The 23377-nt window shown below is 43.7% G+C and overlaps 1 protein-coding gene across 4 annotated transcripts in view; it reads right to left on the bottom strand.

The window, feature by feature from the left end:
* LOC117414068 (rho guanine nucleotide exchange factor 3) overlaps window positions 1-23377 on the bottom strand; it is a 144668-nt gene that overhangs the window by 22631 nt on the left and 98660 nt on the right. For 2 of the 4 annotated variants that reach the window (XM_058999355.1, XM_058999356.1), the window contains one exon: window positions 1994-2101. In XM_058999355.1, the coding sequence (XP_058855338.1) occupies window positions 1994-2101 (108 nt within the window). Of the gene's footprint in view, window positions 1-1993; window positions 2102-3585; window positions 4277-10326; window positions 10601-23377 lie in introns of those variants that run through there. The other 2 variants (XM_034023730.3, XM_034023732.3) reach the window with 2 other exon arrangements.

The raw sequence follows: 23377 nt of genomic DNA, 5'->3' as shown, positions 1-23377 counted from the left end.
AATCACATGACTAGTGACTATAAGGTTTTAACCAATCACAAGCCAGGTTTTCCAATCATGGACTCATTTTATATATATATATATATATATATATATATATATATATATATATATATTTTTTCAATGCACGGCTGACCATTGCTCATGTTATAATTTAAACATTAAGTCTGAGGATTGCAGAATTCATTAGTAGCTCAGATCATTAATGCAAAAGACTAACAGAATCCCATTCACATTGTGCATGGAAGAGCTGTAGAATTAATACAAAACCTCTCAGAGGCTATTTTCCAAACAACACAGAAGGTTATGGCTAACGCAGGTCCTTGGGGGAATAACAAGTAAGAAAATGAACTGGCTTAGGTCTCTGCTGCGCAAGAACATATAGACAAAGCTGAATGTATCGCATTCATCGCTCAAATGCTATATGGCTTTGTCTAGACTTAATATCAAAGGGACTTTCGTTCCAAGCCAACTCTGTAATTACGTAAATGAACACAACAGCTGTCTAAATACAGTTGTAACACTAAGCAAGGCCAGCTGGAATCTCTTTCCACACTGCTCCCCAGTGGAGTGAAGCAGCCTCTCTCTCTCTCTTCAGAGGCGACACAAACCCTCTCTCACAGGGGAGTAGCTGGAGCTGGAATCTCTTTCCACACTGCTCCCCAGTGGAGTGAAGCAGCCTCTCTCTCTCTCTCTTCAGAGGCGACACAAACCCTCTCTCACAGGGGAGTAGCTGGAGCTGGAATCTCTTTCCACACGGCTCCCCAGTGGAGTGAAGCAGCCTCTCTCTCTCTCTTCAGAGGCGGCACAAACCCTCTCTCACAGACAGCGCTGGAGATCTAAAGGCCCAGGGGGATGCAGGATCTTTGGTGTAGTCACGCTATGTAACAAACCCACAGTGCAGGGAGCTGCCTCCCCTCCCCAGGTACTGAACCGCAGAACAAAGTGAGAACAACAGTAGCAGCAGAACGCTGGAGAGAGACAGGCAGCTGAAAAGCACTGCCGCCAGCCTGTTCAACTCATTTATTTCTCCTTGAAAAGTGTCTTTGCTTGAAGATAGAGCCCCATGGTGTTTAAACACACGATTGCTTATACAAATATCTTTTGGTTAAATATATCATTATATTTAAAACTTCTCAACACAGAAGTGACCTAAGAGAAAATATTAAACATTTATTTTGGATATACTCATAAAAGGCTTCAATTAATAATGTATAAAGACTGTATGCTTGACCCAAACCCCACACAAAATAAATACTATTTTTAGAAAAAACTAAAAAACTGTAACTTAGCCAATACATGCGTCAAACTGTTCCCCTGCAAATAGTTAGGTCCTACGCAAATGCATCGCTCCATTTCAGTCTTCTTGAAAGGGCAGCTAACACAATGAAGTAAACACTGTAGCTGATATGTGTTTCCTGGCAGCGCTATGTCATCTAATCCTCTTCTCTTCTGGGAATAGTCCTCTCCTCTCACCCCACATCCCTGTTTGGTCTGTATATTCACACTGGGGTTTGCAGACAGACAGACAGACAGACAGACAGACAGGCAGACAGACAGGCAGACAGACAGACAGGCAGGCAGGCAGGCAGGCAGGCAGACAGACAGGCAGACAGACAGACAGGCAGGCAGACAGACAGTGGCACTGCAATGGCTCGCGAGAGCCAGCATGATGAACACAGAGTGAAACATTCTGCACTCGCATCCGCCCTCACAAGACAATATTTACTATTCTGTGGATGCTGGTTAGCACAGGTCTGCTCTGAACAGCATCTATTTCACATTTATGATATCTTCTACTTTTATATTTTTGTATTTGTAAAGCTCCCTGCAAACATTCTATATTTATATTAAAAAGGTTTACTCCAGACCACTTCCTGATTTATTTTCAGTACTGATTCAGGAAGATCTCCTCAGTGCCAGTGTGGCTGGGATTAAACGGCATGGTTTCACTGTGACGTGAGCCCAGCCCTGCTCCGGGACAGAGCCGTACCTGCAGGGTCTGGCCGATCCTCTTCAGAGGCGTGGTCTTCACAGGGGGGATGAGGCTGGCCAGAGATGTCACCCTGGAGAGAGGCTTCACCCGCTTGCTACTGGGCTCCTGTCACATGGAGGGAAGACAAACAGTCAGAGGCCTGTACAATGTTTTTGACTATAATTTAGGCAAACGAAAAGGGCAGATGATCCCCCACGCAGAACATATTTATTTAGGAAATAAACATGAAATAAAAAAATATGATCACGTTTGACCTTTGCAAAGGAAAGGCCATATCCATCTGTTTTTAATCATAAATGTTTCTGTATATTTTTAATATATATATCATAATATGAATAAAACTTATATATATATATATATATATATATATATATATATATATATATATATATATATATATATATATATATATATATATATCAACAATACCCTTTTTTGATTAAATATATACTGAAACATAAATATAAACCAATACTTTAATATATATTAACATATATTCCAAACTGGTTGTAAAAGGGTTAAATGTCAGAAAGCTGTGAGAAAAGTCTTTGCCAGGAGTCACTGGACCTCCTTTTGGTAAAGCAAGGTGTGCTAAACAGAGGGATGGTAAAGCAGGGGAACTACAGGGCAGGGCATGAAGGAACATGACGGGGGAAACTGCATGCTCATCCCCACAGTCTACACTGATGAAGCAGCGCCTCAATCAGTCACCTGATATTCAACAAGTAAGAAGCTGGTTCAACCAAGTGGTTTAATGGGACAGGATTCCCACCCTCGCTTAGATCTTGACCCCCGACGCTCGCGCTCTGTTACCAGCGTGCTGAATACTGCTCACTGTGACATGCACTGTGGGCATAAATCCCAAGCAGGAATTATTGAACATTTTTAAATAAAAACAAATCAAAGACAACTGCAGTGATACATTGCTTTTTTGCTTAATAGCAGAGCGTGCAAAGACTGATTCGATAATCGGGTTTGTTGCTGTCCAACAAGAGAATACATAGGATTGCTTCAAGGCTAGGAGAGATGCCAAAAGAATAGTTGAAACAGACACTGTTGTATAGTCATGCAGGAAAAACACTGCCACTGTTCTAAATCACATTTGTTTATTTAGCAGACGCCTTTATCCAAGGCGACTTACGGAGACTAGGGTGTGTGATCTATGCATTAGCTGCAGAGTCACTTACAATTACGTCTCACCCGAAAGACGGAGCACAAGGAGGTTAAGTGACTTGCTCAGGGTCACACAATGAGTCAGTGACTGAGGGGAGATTTGAACCGGGGACCTCCTGGTTACAAGCCCTTTTCTTTAACCACTGGACCACACACTGATATGGGACGGGGTGCAGGGGTCCCTTTGTGTGCTCCCCGGACTGACACCCCTAGGCTTGGGTACATTAAGAAACAACCTCCAATTCAATTTGAGTCCCCTTTGCTCTCTATCTGCTGAACAAGCCCCTAAAGGCAATTTGATGCTATCTGACTGGGAGGAACCAGCCAAAGTGACCGCCACAAGAGCACACAGATAACAGCAGCTCTTTCAGTTACTCTCTCTAATAAATAAAGTAGAAGCTGAAATGCACAAGTACCTTCCGTTTTGCAATTTCCATTTGACCCCTACATCAGGTAGCAATTGACAAAGATCCACAACATTTCATTTCTTCAACACTAAAAGCGGTCTCTGACTCAGCCATTTCTGTGCCCCTGTGAAAAGCTCCCCGCTGGCCTGACTGCAAGTCCCCTCATCCGGCTGCAGGGTCTCTGCTTCGGTCTCAGTCCCCAAGTCACCTTCTCCTGTGCTCTGGCAGTCAGGCTTCATGTACTTCTATGCTCCAGAGCTGCAGATTGCAAGCTGTGCAACACCACCAATACATTGAGCTTGCCCTCTATTCACAACAGCAGCACAAAGCACACAGACGACTGCTACAGACACACCCGGGGGGCACCTCCGTATTCTGCACGACAAGAGTCGAGAGGCAATCGGCAAGATCAATACAAGGGCTGCTTTTTAAAGCCTTGATTCCTCGTCCTTGTTCCACGGATACATCTCCTCCACACTGGGGTCTGCAGAGGCTGACGTCAGTGTAGCTGCATCCTCATTCTCAGCACAGTCTTAATCAGCTTCCTTCTACAGACTGCTCTGCTAGCTAACATATGCCACCAACCAGAAGCACGCTTACACAGGCAGACAGGGAGACAGGCAGAGAGGCAGGCAGGGAGGTAGGCAGAGAGGCAGGCAGGCAGAGAGGCAGGGAGATAGGAAGGCAGGCAGACAGGCAGGCAGGCAGACAGGCAGACAGGAAGGAAGGCAGGCAGACAGGTAGGTAGGCAGGCAGACAGGCAGGCAGGCAGGCAGGCAGACAGGCAGGCAGACAGGAAGGTAGGCAGGCAGACAGGCAGGCAGGCAGGCAGGCAGGCAGACAGGAAGGAAGGCAGACAGGAAGGAAGGCAGACAGACAGGCGGGCAGACAGGCAGGCAGGCAGGCAGGCAGACAGGAAGGAAGGCAGACAGACAGGCGGGCAGACAGGCAGGCAGGCAGGCAGACAGGTAGGTAGGCAGGCAGACAGGCAGGCAGGCAGGCAGACAGGCAGGCAGACAGGAAGGTAGGCAGGCAGACAGGCAGGCAGACAGGCAGGCAGGCAGGCAGGCAGACAGGAAGGAAGGCAGACAGGAAGGAAGGCAGACAGACAGGCGGGCAGGCAGGCAGGCGGGCAGGTAGAGGCAGGCAGGGAGGGAGGCAGGGAGGGAGGCAGACAGGCAGGCAGGCTCTAGCTAGCAGCTGCTGCAATCAGTATACAGCAGGAATGTCCTTGTTCTGAACACCTGGATAGCTACCTCACAGGACAACTCAATTCTATCTCCATTTCCTCCTGTTTGATAGCTTAATATCTATGAATGCCATCAGCAATTGCATGCCCCTTCACTTACTCACATACACTCCCAGCCACGAGTGTATGTACAAACAGAACGTGTGACATGCACACAGACACATGGACGGGCAGGGGCATTAATATAGCCAAAGACTGGGATACTCTCAATAACTTGTACTAAAGAATGTCCTTACCAAGTTTCATCACAATTGGATGAGCCGTTCTCTAGACATATGAAATCTGCATAATCTGAAGTTAAAAATAAAATAAAATAAAAAAAAATTAAAAAGTGGAAAATGCCTTGATTAGAGCTCCTTTAACCCTAACCCTAGAACTTGCAAATACCGGATGAAACACTGAACAGGTCAGAATGCACAAAGGTATTGATCTATGCCACCCTGCTCCCCAACAGCATTTATAACCACTCAGCTAAGAATCAATTTGTATCACATTCACTGTCTTGCCCAAGGATCAGGGCCAGTATCTGGGAGATGACATTGCTGTTTAGACTTGACACTGCCTGTCAGGGGGCTGTTAGTGCAGCAGACAGTGAAAGGCGGGGCAGGCAGAGGGGCTGTCATGTATCAATGCTGCCTGCCTGTCTGCCTGCCAACACCATTCCCCTGACTGATGTGGATGGCTGTTGGCACGAACGCTATGCTGAAAACTTTTGCACTAGTCACAAATCTCTTTTACTACAGTTCCTGCTCTACTGTATATCTGAAGCCAGGAGCCCAGATTGCATCTCTGGAGGTCTGGCTTCGAATCCAATTACATGTGCACGGAGGTCTCAACCTAGACCCCTGTGGACATCAGTGTAATCCACAGCACAAAATAAACCCCACAGCAGCCAGCACAATGCTGTCAGTCTCAGCAAAGATGCAGTGACCCACAATTGTGTTCACCTTCTACAAAGACATTCCTGGGGATTACTTACTACATCCTTCCATAGCCTCCTGTGCACCCAGCTTCAGAATCCAGACGTCGTTTGTGTGTGTGAGAATGGGGGGCTGGACCAGCCCCTCTGTCTGTCTCAGGGTGCCCTGAACCCCTGACCTGGATTAGCTACATGCAGGTCCTGCCTCCCTGCTCCTAGTATCCACATGAGGGCTCCACATGAAGGGCCTGCCTCTCTGCTCCTAGTACCCACACGAGGGCTCCACATGAAGGGCCTGCCTCCCTGCTCCTGCTACCCACACTAGGGCTCCACATGAAGGGCCTGCCTCCCTGCTCCTGCTACCCACACGAGGGCTCCTAATGAAGGGCTTGCCTCCCTGCTCCTAGTACCCACACGAGGGCTCCTCATGAAGGGCCTGCCTCCCTGCTCCTAGTACCCACATGAGGGCTCCACATGAAGGGCCTGCCTCCCTGCTCCTGCTACCCACACGAGGGCTCCTCATAAAGGGCTTGCCTCCCTGCTGCTAGTACCCACACGAGGGCTCCTCATGAAGGGCCTGCCTCCCTGCTCCTATTACCCACACGAGGGCTCCACATGAAGGGCCTGCCTCCCTGCTCCTGCTACCCACACGAGGGCTCCTCATGAAGGGCCTGCCTCCCTGCTCCTAGTACCCACACGAAGGCTCCACATGAAGGGCCTGCCTCCCTGCTCCTAGTACCCACACGAGGGCTCCACATGAAGAGCCTGCCTCCCTGCTCCTGCTACCCACACGAGGGCTCCACATGAAGAGCCTGCCTCCCTGCTCCTGCTACCCACACGAGGGCTCCACATGAAAGGCCTGCCTCCCTGCTCGAGCGCTATGGGAAGGGAGAATCAGAGGTATTTACACAGAATTTAATTCCAGCGGCTCAGAAAGTCCCCCTGGACTCTCCAGCATGCAGTGGGAGGGAACTGGGAAGGGGAGTGCGTGTACACTTTGAATCCAACATGGTTCAGGATGTGATGTTATCTCATGCTGGACCATGCAGTATATGCTATTTATAAAACACCCATGGTTAAATATTTTGTGTGGGAGATCTGCCAACATGTATGCGATGTAATAAGTGACTCTGAAAAGTCTGCAAAATCTCTGAGATTATTCACCTTTTACACATGTGAAAGAAAACACCAGTTTCTTTTTTCATTTTATTGTGAACCACTGCTCGCGAGGACACAGAGTGTGAGATGTATTCTGTTCTGCCAACTTCAAACTGACCTTTCTGGAGAGCTGGGTTCACTGACAACAGCAGACTAGTTATGTGTGGTGACGACAAATGCCTCGGGACTTCCCTGGAACAGGCATTACATAATTACCTGGAGCAAAGTGTGCCCATTGTTTGTCTATAATAAGTGCAGTCCCTGTTGACTCACTCCTAATTCCCTAAGTGCCTCTTTGTTCTGCCTGCTAATCTTGAGCCCAAGTTTACACTGTAGACTTCCTGTAGTGGCCATGTCCATGGAGTCACGCTACATGAACAGTACAATCCCAGAGCTAGCCAAGGCTCTAGCTCCTTCACCCTCGTCCTCGTGATCAACATATTTATATGCTTTGCTTGGTTTGTTTTTAAATTTGGGCCACAGATATTCCAACTACAACCCTGCAGTTTGAAAGCTGCGGCTGCTTTTTGGTACCAAATACTGAGCTGTAGAGAGATGTGACTCCAATGATGTAGCTGCACTCATGTGATAAACAGGAAGCAGCAGCCCTGTAGTGACAGTGCTGCATTTGAAAAGAAAAACAGAACAATACAAGCACAGAACCAGAGGGTTTATCACAAGGAAAGGAGAATATATGAAAAGGATGCTAATAAATTAGCAAGAAAATGAGTGTTAGCACCGCTTTAAATAAAGAAACTGAAAAATAGAAATCTCCCCAATATGCAGGGCTGCTATTTCCTGATTTGAGTGTTATTAGAATGAAGGGTAACAGCTTGAATAATTGTTGGTGCCACTATACCTTATTGATACTAGCCTGACCACTGCTAGAGTCCTTCTGAATAAACCTGTACATGCATTGATGCAGAGGAATGTTTGCTCACTGCTCCCTTCCAATAGTTTGCTATAGTGTTCTGCAGCACGGGCTGCATTGGTTCTGAAAGGCACCGGCATCCCCATGTGAGGAGTCTGTCCACAAACACTTTCCTATCGAGCGAGTCTGAGGGGTTAAGAAGCTGTGTAACTAGCTCTAATACCAAAGCCTCCCAGAATCTAGGTTTCAAATTCCACACGATTATAACAAGGTCTGGAAGTCCCTCCTGTTAAACCTGTGCTGACAAAACAAAGACAGGCCCCGCCTGCAACTGGCATGTGAAGCCCTGGTCCTGCCTTCCAGCCAGGCCGAGCTGGTAGCTATACATCACAATGTGAGCAGCACCATGGAAACAAACCCGCTCCCCTTATTCACAGCAATACCTCATCAATCAACAGCTCACTAAATGAACCAACAAGACAATAGCTGGGTGCACTACCTCATCAATCCTACACGCTAGCAATCCAGCCGCAGTCCGAACCCAAATGATCCCTTTCCAGTCTCAATGTGCCAAACAGGAAGCAATGTTTTGGTAACAAAAATAAAAATACAGCACCTGACACTCACTTTGCAGCAGACGAGAGCAATGATATTATCGACGTGCATTAGAACTAGAGATTTCACTTACTGTACTTGTATTTATTATTGTGAAGCTTCAACTGTGCAAAATACATTCATAAATAAATAAATACATAAAGTCCCAGTAAAGCAAGGTACCCAATTTTAACTCCTAAACAACAGACCAATATTGAAGAAAATAACAACATAATAATTAAACACAGTACACATTACATATATGGCAGAAATCCGTACTTTTGTAAAGCCCCTTTTTGTATACAGTGTAATACATTTGCCATGTGATAAATGATATAAATCTATATGAATAATATATTTAAATCATAATATTCATTTGTAGTACACATTTGTTTTTCATTTGGGACATGACTAAAAAATTAAAAATACCACGGCACTGATAAACATTTTTGAAAGTCTTGCTATTCCGTAAACTTGTTCTTGTTTTTTTTGTCCAATGCAAAGAGAAGGGCAGATAAGCAGCCACCTGTCTGAAGCTGCCACACCTATCCAGACCCTTAGGGGGCAGTCCGTCCCTTATAAAAGCTTCCCACAGTTGATTTGCAGTTTGCTCATGCTTTTACCATAGTTATACTGTGCACTGATCATAGTTCACCCTGGTTTGCCATGTTTATTAATATGCTTTACCATACCTTGCTATTCTTTACAATGCTTGCCTCTGCTTCATTACACTTTTCTATGCTTTTACAATGGGAAACTTTTATAAGGGGTTAACCCAGCTTTCACTGTTTGTGACATCCCTCATTACATTTCCAATATGGTGCTAAATCACATGGTTTAACACATAGGTAATATATTCTGCATGTATTTACACATATCCTGTCATTTATACATGAGAATATCATCCAGAACTGCTAAACACTCACTAGAGCTACATTTGGAAACACTAAAGAAATTCAGTGACAAACTAGAAGTCTTTTTCAATGTCTTCAATCTGACCATTGTGTTTCTTTTATATTTTATATAATATAACAGATCTATTAGATATATTCCAGAATACATTTCTGCATGCTTGATTTGTTTGAAACGTGTTTTCCTTGCAGTGATTTGCTGGTACTTGGATCTCAGGAGCTTTGCTAACCTATTGTACACTCCTCACTAACCCTGCATTCACTAGCAAGGGTCATTACTTTCCAATGAGCCTGTCGGCTTTGTAACAGAGCTCACAATGCAACGTAAAGGCAGACAAGAATATCAACTGCTCATATTGAAGGGCAGCTGGCTTCGGAAAGCCCTCTTTTTATGGGTTCATAAAAGTAAAAACAGTATTTAGTGAGATAAGAACAACCAGCCCTGCACTTGCTGACTACATCTTCTTAATTGCATAAATACTTTGTTGTTGTAACCAAATCATGTACAGATACCCTAAAAACGCAACTCGACTTTACTGTGTTCCACAGTAATTAGCCTCCTTTAGTGCGACTATTCTGTTGCAGGTGCCTTAGACTTCTGAAAGGTTACTGTGGTTTACCAAAGCTTAGCAAAGCAAATGTAAAGCAAGCACATATGCAAAGTCATTCACAGAAAGGCATGGTAAAGCATGGTGAATATTTCACATTACTAGCACAGGAAATGCCTAGAAATCTGTACAAATCAGGTAGAAAGGATGCAACTAAAGCAGTCACCTTAAATACATACTTTGCTTAAAAAATCCCAGAACAAGTCAATAATAAACCTTGTTTGTGTCCAACCAGCCTGCAGATGCTCTGAAGTAAATATCAATTTGCTTAAAAAAATGTAAAAAAGAAATCCCCAAACAAACTAAAAATGAACCCTTTGGTTTCTCAAGAGTGTTTGTTTGTGAACGGCACAGACCTGTATTCATTTCAAAAGGAAAGATATCTGCGGCACATCCCATACAGTGAACAAAGCGATCCACAGCCAGCCCGAGTACCATACCTCTGTCTCTCTGAGAGCCACGCTTCTCACAGACTGCACTTCCAGGGCACAGCTAGCCCTCTTGGCTACAAGGTAGAAAGGGTAATCCTTGGCCACCATAGTGGCAGTGGGCGGTTCGGAGCTCACAGTTGAAGCACAGTGGTCGAAGGCAAAGCTGAGCGGTCCAGCCACTGTGTCTAGGATTGAGCTGCTTCTTACACTTACACACCAGGGGAGGAATGAGGCTGCTGTGAGTCTGTGTCTGCCTGAGTGTAACCCAACACCCAGCACTGCTCTGCACTGTACTGCTCAGACCGCCCACTGACTGGAAAGAGGGGGAGGGGGGGCAGAGAACTGAAGAGAGCTGCAGCAAATTACTGTACTGTGTGTAGAGAGAGAGTGAGAGGGGGGAGAGAGAGAGAGAGGGAGTGGGGGAGAGAGAGAGAGGGAGTGGGGGAGAGAGAGAGCGAGAGATAAAGAGGGAGTGGGGGGAGAGGGAGTGGGGGAGAGAGAGAGAGGGAGTGGGGGGGAGAGAGAGAGAAAGAGGGAGTGGGGGAGAGAGAGAGGGAGTGGGGGAGAGAGAGAGAGCGCGAGATAAAGAGGGAGTGGGGGGAGAGAGAGAGCGAGAGAGGGAGTGGGGGAGAGAGAGAGGGACATTTTCTTCCCCAAATTCTGCGATTTAGTCCCAGAATTCCCCAAAATGTGTGATACCCAGAAGCTGTCAATCCTGCTGGGGGAAGACAAACACACAGCCAGACTGGCTGGTCAATACGTGGAGACCTGTCATAGCCTGAGGGACAAACCGTGAACACACAGGACAAACCGTGAAACCGTCACACTAGAGAGGGAAAAGAGAGAGAGAGGGAGGGAGGGATTCTGTTTAATATAGAGGGAGGGAGGGGGGCACTGTTTAATATAGAGGGGGGAAGGGGGTACTGCTTAATATAGAGGGGAAGGGAGGGATTCTGTTTACTATAGAGGGAGGGAGGGAGGTACTGTTTAATATAGAGGGAGAAGGGATACAGTTTAGTATTAATATATATATATATATATATATATATATATATATATATATATATATATATATATATATATATAGACATGCTCTAATTTGTTGGTACCCTTACAGCTCATTGAAATAATGCTTCATTCCTCCTGAAAAGTGATGAAATTAAAAGCTATTTTATCATGTATACTTGCATGCCTTTGGTATGTCATAGAATAAAGCAAAGAAGCTGTGAAAAGAGATGAATTATTGCTTATTCTACAAAGATATTCTAAAATGGCCAGGACACATTTGAGAGGCCGGGTCTCACTCTCTCTCTGTCTCCCCCACTCCCTCTCACGCTCTCTCTCTCCCCCTCTCCCAAAATCACTCCGACACTGTGTGCAAAGCTGGTACGTACTTACCACAAAAGACTTAAAGCTGTTAGTGGCTCTACCAAATATTAATGTGTGGGGGTTGAATACTTATGCAAGCAAGATATTTCAGTTTTTTTATTTTTCTTTAAAATATTTCTCAACATAAAACCAATGTCACCTTACAATAATTGATTTTGAGTTTCAGTGTTTTAAAGTAAAATATCAAACGGAACGAAATTTCAATGTACCATTTGTAATTCAGTAATATGAGAGAATTGGTCAGGGGTCTGAATACTTTTGCAAGGCACTGTATATACAGACGTACTCAAATTTGTTGGTACCCCTCCACAAAAAATGAAGAATGCACAATTTTCTCTGAAATAACTTGAAACTGACAAAAGTAATTGGCATCCACCATTGTTTATTCCATATTTAATAGAAATCAGACTTTGCTTTTGATTTTTTATTCCACATAATATTGTAAATAATAAAACAAAAGCATGGACAAAAATGATGGGACCGCTAACCTAATATTTTGTTGCACAACCTTTAGAGGCAATCACTGCAATCAAACGTTTTCTGTAGCTCTCAATGAGACTTCTGCACCTGTTAACAGGTAGTTTGGCCCACTCTTCCTGAGCAAACTGCTCCAGCTGTCTCAGGTTTGATGGGTGCCTTCTCCAGACTGCAAGTTTCAGCTCTTTCCATAGATGTTCGATAGGATTCAGATCAGGACTCATAGAAGGCCACTTCAGAATAGTCCAATGTTTTGTTCTTATCCATTCTTGGGTGCTTTTAGCTGTGTGTTTTGGGTCATTATTCTGTTGGAGGACCCATGACCTGCGACTGACAGAGAGCTTTCTGACACTGGGCAGTACGTTTCGCTCCAGAATGCCTTGATAGTCTTGAGATTTCATTGTGCCCTGCACAGATTCAAGGCACCCTGTGCCAGGTGCAGCAAAGCAGCCCCAAAACATAACCGAGCCTCCTCCATGTTTCACTGTAGGTATGGTGTTCTTTTCTTTGAAAGCTTCATTTTTTCTTCTGTGAACATAGAGCTGATGTGACTTGCCAAAAAGCTCCAGTTTTGACTCATCTGTCCAAAGGACATTCTCCCAGAAGGATTGTGGCTTGACAATATGCATTTTAGCAAATTCCAGTCTGGCTTTTTTATGTTTTTCTGTCAAATGTGGAATCCTCCTGGGTCTTCTTCCATGAAGCCCACTTTCGCTCAAAAAGCGACGGATGGTGCGATCAGAAACTGACGTACCTTCACCTTAGAGTTCAGCTTGTATCTCTTTGGCAGTTATCCTTGGTTCTTTTTCTACCATTCGCACTATCCTTCTGTTCAATCTGGGGTCGATTTTCCTCTTGCGGCCACGCCCAGAGAGGTTGGCTACAGTTCCATGGACCTTAAACTTCTTAATAATATTTGCAACTGTTGTCACAGAAACATCAAGCTGCTTGGAGATGGTCTTGTAGCCTTTACCTTTACCATGCTTGTCTATTAATTTCTTTCTGATCTCCTCAGACAACTCTCTCCTTTGCTTTCTCTGGTCCATGTTCAGTGTGGTGCACACAATGATACCAAACAGCACAGTGACTACTTTTCTCCATTTAAATGGGCTGAATGACTGATTACAAGATTGGAGACATGTGTGATACTAATTAAAGAAACTAATTAGTTTGAAATATCACTATAATCCAATTATTTATTATCTTTTCTAAGGGGTACCAACAAATGTGTCCCGGCCATTTTAGAATGTCTTTGTAGAATAAGCAATAATTCATCTTTTTTCACAGCTTCTTTGCTTTATTCTATGACATACCAAAGGCATGCAAGTATACATGATAAAATAGCTTTTAATTTAATCACTTTTCAGGAGGAATGAAGCATTATTTCAATGAGCTGTAAGGGTACCAAAAAATTTGAGCACGCCTGTATGTATATATATATATATATATATATATACACACACACACACACACACACACACACACACATACTGCTGTGCAAATGTCTTAGACATGTTGCATTTTTCTATTCTGATGCATTATAAGCATCAACAATTTACTCAAAGCCTCCATGTGGCAATGTGCCCCGTCCCTGTGTGCATTTGTATGTTGCGTGCATGTGTTAATGTTGGTGTATAGATTGGTACACGGGATATAAACGGGTCTGTGTTTCACGTATATTTAAAAAGTGTAGATTTGTATTTAGGCACGAGGAGAGCACAAATCACTTCACGTGCTGGTTAAATGTAATATGTGAGCACGGGGTTGCACAGAATTAATTCACGTGCTGGGATTCAAGTGAATAATTAATTAGTAATTGAATCCCAGCACAACAGTATATATAGAGACACGTAGCATGCAGTCGGGGTTAGGTGTTCAGAGAGTGGAGAACGGGTGAGAGAGAAGGAGTAAATCATTAAGAGCGTAAATATAATAAGTGTTTTGTTTGTACTCACCGTGTTTGTTTGTCTCCGTTTCACCTGTGTGTTAGTGTTTAGTCGTTTTGTATGTCTGTTTATTTTGGCGCAAGTGCCGTGTCCAGTGTTTTTTGTGTTCCAACCTTTTATTTTCTGTTCTGTTCTGTTTATTAAATGCTGAGCGCGATCACGCGCCCAGCTTATACCAAACCACATCTCTCTGTCGTTTGTGTTCCTGTTTCTGGTCTGACGCCACCCACTCCGGCCGTCTTTGTGACACTCCACTAGTGTTTTCTACTATTATAACTATTAAGACTTGCATAAAGAAGGAAAAACATTGAGTGAAATAGCTCACATCACTCGATTTTCATGGTGTGGTATCCGAAGCATAATCAACAAGTACAGAGAAACATCATCTGTAATTGACAAACACAGAACTGGAAGACCCAAAAAGCTGTCTAACAAGGATGAGCAATACTTGAAGATAATATCCTTAAGGAATAGAAAGAAGACAAGCGTTGAATTGACAACAGAACTGGCAGAAGGCACAGGTGTTGTTGTCCATCCATCAACAGTCCAAAGCACCTTTGATCATTGTTCCATAGTCCAATTCCTGTGTTCTTGTGCATATTTTAGCCTTTTAGTTTTGTTCCCCTTTCTTAATAGAGGTATTCTTACTGCAACACATCCTTTAAGTCCTGATTTCAAGAGTGACACATACAGAAGTGAACCTACTGTTCCACCACTGTATCAACAGCAGCTACCACTGCCTCTCAGTACAGGAGCGATTGCTGTATCACTGTCTCCCTTGCCAGTGAAGATCATTATGTAATGGTATAGTTAAAGCATGCTGTGGTTCTAGTCTACCAATGGCAGCCTCTTCACATTGTATCTGCATTAATAGTTTTTCATTATTGAACCGTAATAGTTCCCAGTATACTGGCATTTTGAAGTAAAACATTGTATTTGCAATATGTTAGTTTTTTCTAAATAACATGGAAACCCATAGGGAAGTTTTTTTTTTTTTGTATTGTAATTTGGAAATCCTCAACACGTCAGATTATTAGAACACATTACCACACGGTCACACTGCAGTTTCTACCTGAATCATGTGGTGACAGGAAATTCTTTATTAATACCATCAAATACGCTGAGAATGCCAATGTAGCAACTTCTGCATCCTGTTCCCGTAACATACATTTAAGCACCCAAATATAGCCATGCCTGAGTCTGTGACAAGACAAGCCCTGCTCCACACTTCAATACGAAGTCACAGCACTGATACAGTACGGCTGTCACTTTAAATGTCTAAGCGTTACAGTTTATTTGACTTCCACAAACGGATAAGACTGCTGGGTTTTGTTAGAGCAGTTTACATCATTGGAGAATCCCCCTGTAAAATGCTCTAATAAAATCCAGCAGTCTTATCTAGGTGGAGTTTAGACTGATCAAAACAACGTCTGAGTGTAAATGATACAGGTTAGTTTACTGCAGTAACAGAGTACAGCTGGCAGTGACACACATTATCCCTTTCAATTGACATTGCACATTACCCTGAATAACAGAGACGGTTGGGGTGAATTTATCAATGAGGGATGCCAATTCCAAACTGGAAAGCAAAGCAGCAGGCAGGCAGCCCAGCTCACGTCACAAGAGCTCCCTGTTTCACCCCCACTTCACACACAGGTTAGGATGAACCTTCCTTTCCACACAGAAACAGCACTTCATTATGCAAATCACACGAGTTCCATACACTACGGACTTTACGAATATCAAACGACTCTGTTCTTTGTGATCCCCTCCAGTGATGATGGTCTTTATTTACAAAGCAAGAGCGTGTTTGAACAGCAAGAGGCAGTTATCCCAGCGAGCTGGTCCCCTACTCCTGATCTGCACCCAATCCCACCTCCCTGCCACCAGCTTCTCCACAGATTACCATGCCTCTGTTCCCTTCCTTCCTTCCTTCCTTCCTTTCTTCTTTTAACTTGTGGTGATCTAAAATAGTGTGTCTTTAACACAGTCGATCTTAACCTCCATCTCAGACTGCTTTCTGCTATATCTCATTGTATTGCTGAATGTTAGTAAGAGGGTCAATGCCTCCCCCTGGCAGGATTAATACAGTGGTAAGGGCAGCAGCATGGTCAGGGCCAGGGTCAGGGCCAGGTCTGTCCAATTGATGGTTCTTGAGCAGTATTCATCTCACTGAGCTCCCCAGTGTGGCTCTTTTGATTCAGAACTGGAGTTTCCCATTCAAGGCTCCTAATGGGTTTTAAAAGACTAGTCTTTGGTAGAAGCAAGTACAGTCAAAATGCAAATGAATTCATGTTGTATATTTAATGAGCACTAACATACTGAAGCTGTGACTCCTGTAGTCTGGTTAAACCTTATCCCTCTTGTTTAAAATGTATTTGCTACTATTCAGTCAGCTATTGCGTTTCAGTAAACTAAACTCCAGTTACTCACGCCCCGCTCCGGTTACTCATGCCGCACTCCAGTTACTCACGCCCGGCTCCAGTTACTCACGTCCCGCTCCAGTTACTCACGTCCCGCTCCAGTTACTCATGCCCAGCTCGAGTTACTCACGCCCCGCTCCAGTTACCCACGCCCCGCTCGTTACTCACGCCCCGCTCCAGTTACTTACGCCCCGCTCGTTACTCACGCCCCGCTCGTTACTCACGCTCTGCTCCAGTTACTCACGCTCTGCTCCAGTTACTCACGCCCCGCTCGTTACTCACGCTCTGCTCCAGTTACTCACGCCCCGCTCGTTACTCACGCTCTGCTCCAGTTACTCACGCCCCGCTCGTTACTCACGCTCTGCTCCAGTTACTCACGCCCCGCTCGTTACTCACGCTCTGCTCCAGTTACTCACGCCCCGCTCGTTACTCACGCTCTGCTCCAGTTACTCACGCCCCGCTCGTTACTCACGCTCTGCTCCAGTTACTCACGCCCCGCTCGTTACTCACGCTCTGCTCCAGTTACTCATGCCCCGCTCGTTACTCACGCCCCGCTCCAGTTACTCACGTCCCGCTCCAGTTACTCACACCACACTCCAGTTACTCACACACTTCACCACTCTCTCTGTATAAAGAAGTATCTCCTACAGGGTTAACTATAGGGTTAACAATGCCCACTCTGCAGTACTGGCAAGGGTTAACTTTATCAGCTCTTTCCTAATGGCAAAGGTTAACTACGTCAGCTCCCTGTGCAGCGCAGCTGTGGAATAACACAGTATAACACAGTATGACCGGAGGAGGCAGTACATTTTGCTGTCATTGTACAGCAGACTGTCACCCCACTGCAACGAGCTCAGTGTGTGGGAGAGCTGTTGCTGACTCCAGTACCAGCTATCCTCCCCCAGCCTACTGATCATGGAGAGACTGAGCTTCCTCTGTGAGCACGGAAGCACTGGCACTTCCTGCTGAGTCTGCAATAGCACTGGCACCGGCTTCATATCCATCATTTGATATATTATAGATAGGGCTTCTGTTTTTCGGGTTTTATTAATTGTATTTTTCGGTGCTTATTTTTAGCTATTTTCGAGTTTTATGTAATTTTTTTTTCAGGGCTTTCGTTTTTGATATACTGTATGAAATTAGTGTTTTCAGTTACTTTCCAAAATGCTTGAGCGTTTATTTTTGTGTATGTGTGTGTGTCAAAATATGTATAGTAACTCGACAGTTCTTTCCTTTGCTGTCTTCCACAATGAAATCCCTATGGTCACGGGAACATTCTTCTGGGGTTTTTGTGTGTAGGCATTTTTGTACATTTCACCACTATTCACCAATACAGCTTTAAATCCTGCTAACAAGCCTCCATCCTGATTGTAATCTCGTTTTAAATCTCGCAAGCGGAGTCTCCAATAGAAATGTAGGAATGTGCTATCACTCAGTAGTTGGGGCGGGATTAAAGTATTCAGTATAATCAATGATAGATGCAGGTCAGGAAGGCGGGAAATTGCCCAGCAGCACAGGGAAATGTATTTGTTATTTTTGTAGTAGGTTTTATTTTTTTAAATGTAAAAGGGTAAAGTCAACGTGAATAGATTAACCATTCCCACAGTTTTTCCGATGTTTTCCGGTGTTTATTGGCTATCCACCGATTTAATTTTTTTGTATCGGGGGTGTTTATCAGGTTTTATCAGTTAAAACTGAAAATCAGAAGCCCTAATTATAGATCATGGTGCCACTCTCAGCCAATCAAAATGCCAGATTTCAAACATTACCTGTGCTGGCCCTGTGGGCACAAAGTGACTAAACTAAGTGAAAGTGAATAAACTATATCACAGCGTAACTATAACATGATTTATAAAAAGTTTAGATGTCCAGCTGACCCTCTCTCGAGTGTCTTCTCGTTTTGCACTTTGGGTGACAGACCCTCTCAGCTTCACTTTGTGATACTCAAAGTGTCAACTGGACATATTAACTTGTGTTAAAGACAGGGTCAACTGGACATATTAACTTACACAGTTGTATAAAAAATATTTTAGAAACTGTTTTGATACGATTTCAGCTGAGACCAACTAGGGCACTAAGATATGCTGAGTAAAACTGAGATATCCTGCACACAATGCAAAATAAATACTCATTCAAGAAGCATTCTGTAGGTTACAAGTTGTGTAATGCTTTAGTCATCACCAAACCACGTGTCATACATTTCATGAACCATGTCAGCCCTTTCCATGACTCTGTGTAAGGTCAAGAGTAGTCCATTCTGCTGCTTGATACTAATAAACATTACTTCTATAACCTGCAAAGGAAAGGAAAGCACTTCAGAAACAGAATGACACAATGTTCTTTAATTAGGTTGCTGTCACATCAAGTCATCCATTGAAACTACAGACTTCCCTCAATAGAATGCAATAGCCCAGAGTTATTCACTCTCAGTTCCATTACGAAACGCTTCTAACAGAGCTCAGATCTGCAGTAGTGAAGACACTATTCTATTGTAGAGCATATTCCCTGGCTCATGTTAAGACCTGAAAGTGTATTACAAATGTAACTGGACTAATTAATTCAATCTCTGTGTCTTGAAGAAAAAGGGCTCCTTTCCTGGCAGACATACAGAACTGGGTGAGTGACCCCTGAACTGGGTGACCAGGGCTAGGTGGCATGTGGACTGGATCAGGCTAAAAGGATAGCTGTTGTGTACAGATAATTCTAGGGCTGCAACGAAGGGTACATTTTGACTTTCGAACCTGAAGAACCAGGCACTTCCTGCTGAGTCACTGTTCTAAGCAGGTTATCAGCCACAGTCACATTTTACTACTACTAAAAATATGAATAATAATACTAATAATAATATGAACTTACGCTTGACCCCGGAGATTGGTTGTGCCTCCATGATACATCAACAGTCGCTTGCACAGTTTGCATTTTACTTTTTTTTGGGGCATTTAACAAAAAAGTCCCAAACAGCAGAGGGGTTTCGAGACATTTCTTTCATTACAGCTTACGCTCTACAACGCTTTGCTGTCGTGAAGGCGAATGAAGAAATTAAAGGTTTGCCTCTGGATAACACGAGCTGGAGGGGGGAGGGTGCTCAGTTTTTTAAATTAAAATGATTAGTGTTAGTGTATATTTTGTATGTTTCAAACATATTCTACCATAGCACTTCTCTTACTGAAGCACTACAACCGCTATAGGTAACTCCAGTGCTTTGGCTACTATACCCTGCTCCGTACACGCGTACACGGCAGCGGCGCCATATAGAGTTGCTATGTACAGTATAACAATTTGGTAGTGGATTTTGTTTATGTAATATGCATTATACAAATCAAAAGTTCAAATTTTTGCATCTGAATGACATTTAATGTGTGATTTATAGTATTCACACAGTCAAACGAGAAAAAAACAAAAAAGCAAAAACAAAACACAGTGTATGAATGAACCTGACGAACCTTTGAAGGTTTAAAACTACCTTCGAATTCCTGTCTAGTGAACGAACCTTCGAACACAGCCCTAGATAATTCACAACTGCAACAACAAACGGTTTGATGCAAGGATGACATAAAGCATCCATATCCTGAGAGGAAAAGGACATTAAACATCAAAGCACTGTGAGAATAAGAGGCAAGATACACAACAACCTCATGTGAATAGCTACTTAGCAGAGAGAAAGACTATAAATATTCAAGCAAAACTAAACATTTTGCGCTCCACATAGATTGCTAAAAATTGAAGTCGCTACTCCAGGACTGAAAACAGGAGGCAAGCTGCATGCGAGTAAACGACCAAAGAGACTGAGGACCCAACAAGAGGAGGCAAACTGCATGCGAGTAAACGACCAAAGAGACTGAGGACCCAACAAGAGGAGGCAAGCTGCATGCGAGTAAACGACCAAAGAGACTGAGGACCCAACAAGAGGAGGCAAGCTGCATGCGAGTAAACGACCAAAGAGACTGAGGACCGGAGGGAGGACTGCCGTAATACTTACACAGACTTTCATCAGACAAACAAGCCTGAGTCTGCTGTACCCAAGCCACAGTATCCAATGAGACTGTGCCCAGCTACCTGAGTAGCTGAAGATTCAGCGAAGACGACAGAGCGGACAGGCGCTGTTGTAGGATAGTTCCACAGTATGCAGTTCTCCTCAATACAGAAGCACTGCAGTTCCCCTCAATACAGAAGCACTGCAGTTCCCTTGTCCGCACTGCCAGGGAGGGTCATTTGGGGAGGTACAGCTAGCATACTGTGGTACCACTCCAGCTATGGCAGAATCATATGGGTATATAATGCATTACAATATACTGTGGATGAACACATTTAATGTTCCAAATATTGTATATACTACCAGTATATCACTACCGGTATATCATGCAACAACACATTCAATGCAGTGCCAGTGGAATGGGTCTTTGTGTTCAGCAGGGAATGCAATGGGGGGCTCTAATAAGTAGCTTACAGAGAGGCAAGCTGACAGAAAGTATTAAACCACTTATTTAACAGTGGAAAGTTCAGCATACTTTAAAGTCTTAAACTGAACCTTTATAAACGCTAAAACAGCAAAGTATAAAATAAAGACTCATTTGCTCACACTTCTGAGTAACACTCTATACCAGAGTACTTTAGCAAGGAGACCTGCAATATGCAACCTTCAGGCTTAAACTCCCCTCCTTGACTGAACTTGGGGTGGCCTTTTAAAGCCTTACTCACACTGGACTCCACCTTTCAGGAGATCCCATCATTAACATTAACAGGTAGGTACAAGTCATGACATCTATAAAAATACAATACATGTCAAAACAACATTTATTTTCCCTAATCGACACACAGTGCTTACATACTGTCATCCCTTTACATTATATTACATTACATATCAATGCAGTGCTTTCTCATTAACCTGCATTTTGTAAAGCGCTTTGTGATGGTGGGACACTATGAAAGGCGCTATATAAAATAAAGATTCATTGACTGATTGATTTTAGTATAAAAGGTTCTAATAGTAAAAACTTCCTCATAGACTAACATTAGGCGTGCTCACGGGTAGAAAGCTGCATGCACGAGGCGTGCGCGTCCCCTAATGAAAATACATGCGCAAGCACGACACCAAAAATGGTGGAGTCCTTGTGGCAGAGAAAACCTTTGGTTTGTAACAGGTAATTATTACATATAAAGTGAATACAAACACATAACTAGAATAGTGAATACAAACACAGAACTAGAATATTGAATACAAACACAGAACTAGAAAAAAAACACTATTTCTGTATAAACAGCAGATATAACTCTCTTTATGAAAACAGATGCGTGCACTCATCTCCTTTCAACAAAGCAAGCAGAGCGTCACCTACTATTAATACTTTAACACATAGCTTTTTTCTTTTCTTTTTTCTTTTCTTAAGTTTAAACATCAATTCCTTTGCATTTTTAGTACAGGTCATCATTATATAAACAGTATGACGCTCTTTAAGAATATTAATGTCTGTGATGAGGTCGGGATTGGACCGCATCATCACAGTCCTACTTCCAGCCTGGGGGAAAATCAAACTCCACACCACAACCACACAAGCAGTGACTTCTCCTGAAACGTCTGTTTTTTGCCCTGAAGGCTGGGGTGCTGCTGATGACGACCTGCGTGACGTTTCTGTAAAAGAAGAAGCAATCTGCTGAGCTAAACCGATCCCTCTTCTCTTTGATCCAGTAAATACAGCCCACTGAAGAGCTCATGCAGTTCAAAGCGTAGATGAAAGATTCCCTTCCCTCGTGTTGAAAGGCTACCAGAGCCTGCACAGCAGTGAATGGATGCACTGATATGAGTGAGGTGTCCTGGTTTGACCGCATTCAATTTCTCATGACATATTCTATTCTTTGTCTACTAACAGTATGCCAGGCTTTGTTTGTAACACATGCAAAACCTTGTTGTGCCATTCCATTGGGACCCCACTGTAATACCCATACCAAAAGATCTGTGTCATTGATACAGGTAGTGGACAAAAAATGGAAACACCTGGGTAAATGAGGGACACCAAGTATATTGAAAGCAAGGGCTTCCACACTGGTGTGGCTCATGCGTTAATTAAGCAAATAACATCCCAGCATGCTTAGGGTCATGTATAAAAATGTTGGACAGGCCTGGTTGCCTATAATTATGGCTAGCATGGCTGCAAGAGGAGACCTCAGTGACTTTGAAAGAGGGGTGATTGTTGGGACACGTTTGGCAGGAGCTTCAGTGACCAAGACAGCTCAACTTGCTGATGTTTCAAGAGCAACGGTGTCTAAGGTGATGCCAGCATGGAACTCCGAGGGAAAGACATCATCAGCAAAGGGCAACAGTGGGCGGAAGCGCATGCTCCAGGATCGTGATATCCATGCATTAATTCGAAGTGCAAGGCAAAACAGGCGAGCAACTGCAGATCAATTGACTGCAAATTTCAACCTGGGGCACAAGCAGCCAGTTTCATCAAAAACGGTCCACCAAGAACTCTGTAGAGAGGGATACCATAGTGGGACCAATGCCCTATTAAGTGACTTGACATTGGTGTTTCCATTTTTTTGTCCACTACCTGTATGTCCAGAGGTTAAAATAATGTGGAACTTTATTGAGAGAATGATAGAATATAACTGTGTCTCAACTCCAAGTCCCCATGTCACGGACTGTGTCATTGATATGTCCAGAGGTTAACGCAATGCTGCAGTGAAAGGGTTTCATTTTAATGGAATGCTTAATTAACTATGAGCTGATGCAAGGCACTGTGTTTGAGGCCTGAGCGGAGTCATTCAGCATCACATCACTCGGTTCATTAACCATGTGATAAGGGCCTCAACTGTAACTCCTATGGG

The sequence above is a fragment of the Acipenser ruthenus genome, chromosome 25 (assembly GCF_902713425.1).
Source record: "Acipenser ruthenus chromosome 25, fAciRut3.2 maternal haplotype, whole genome shotgun sequence".
Taxonomy (NCBI): Eukaryota; Metazoa; Chordata; class Actinopteri; order Acipenseriformes; family Acipenseridae; genus Acipenser; species Acipenser ruthenus.
Note: the sequence above shows the minus strand (reverse complement) of the source record. Positions and strands in the feature narration are given on the sequence as shown.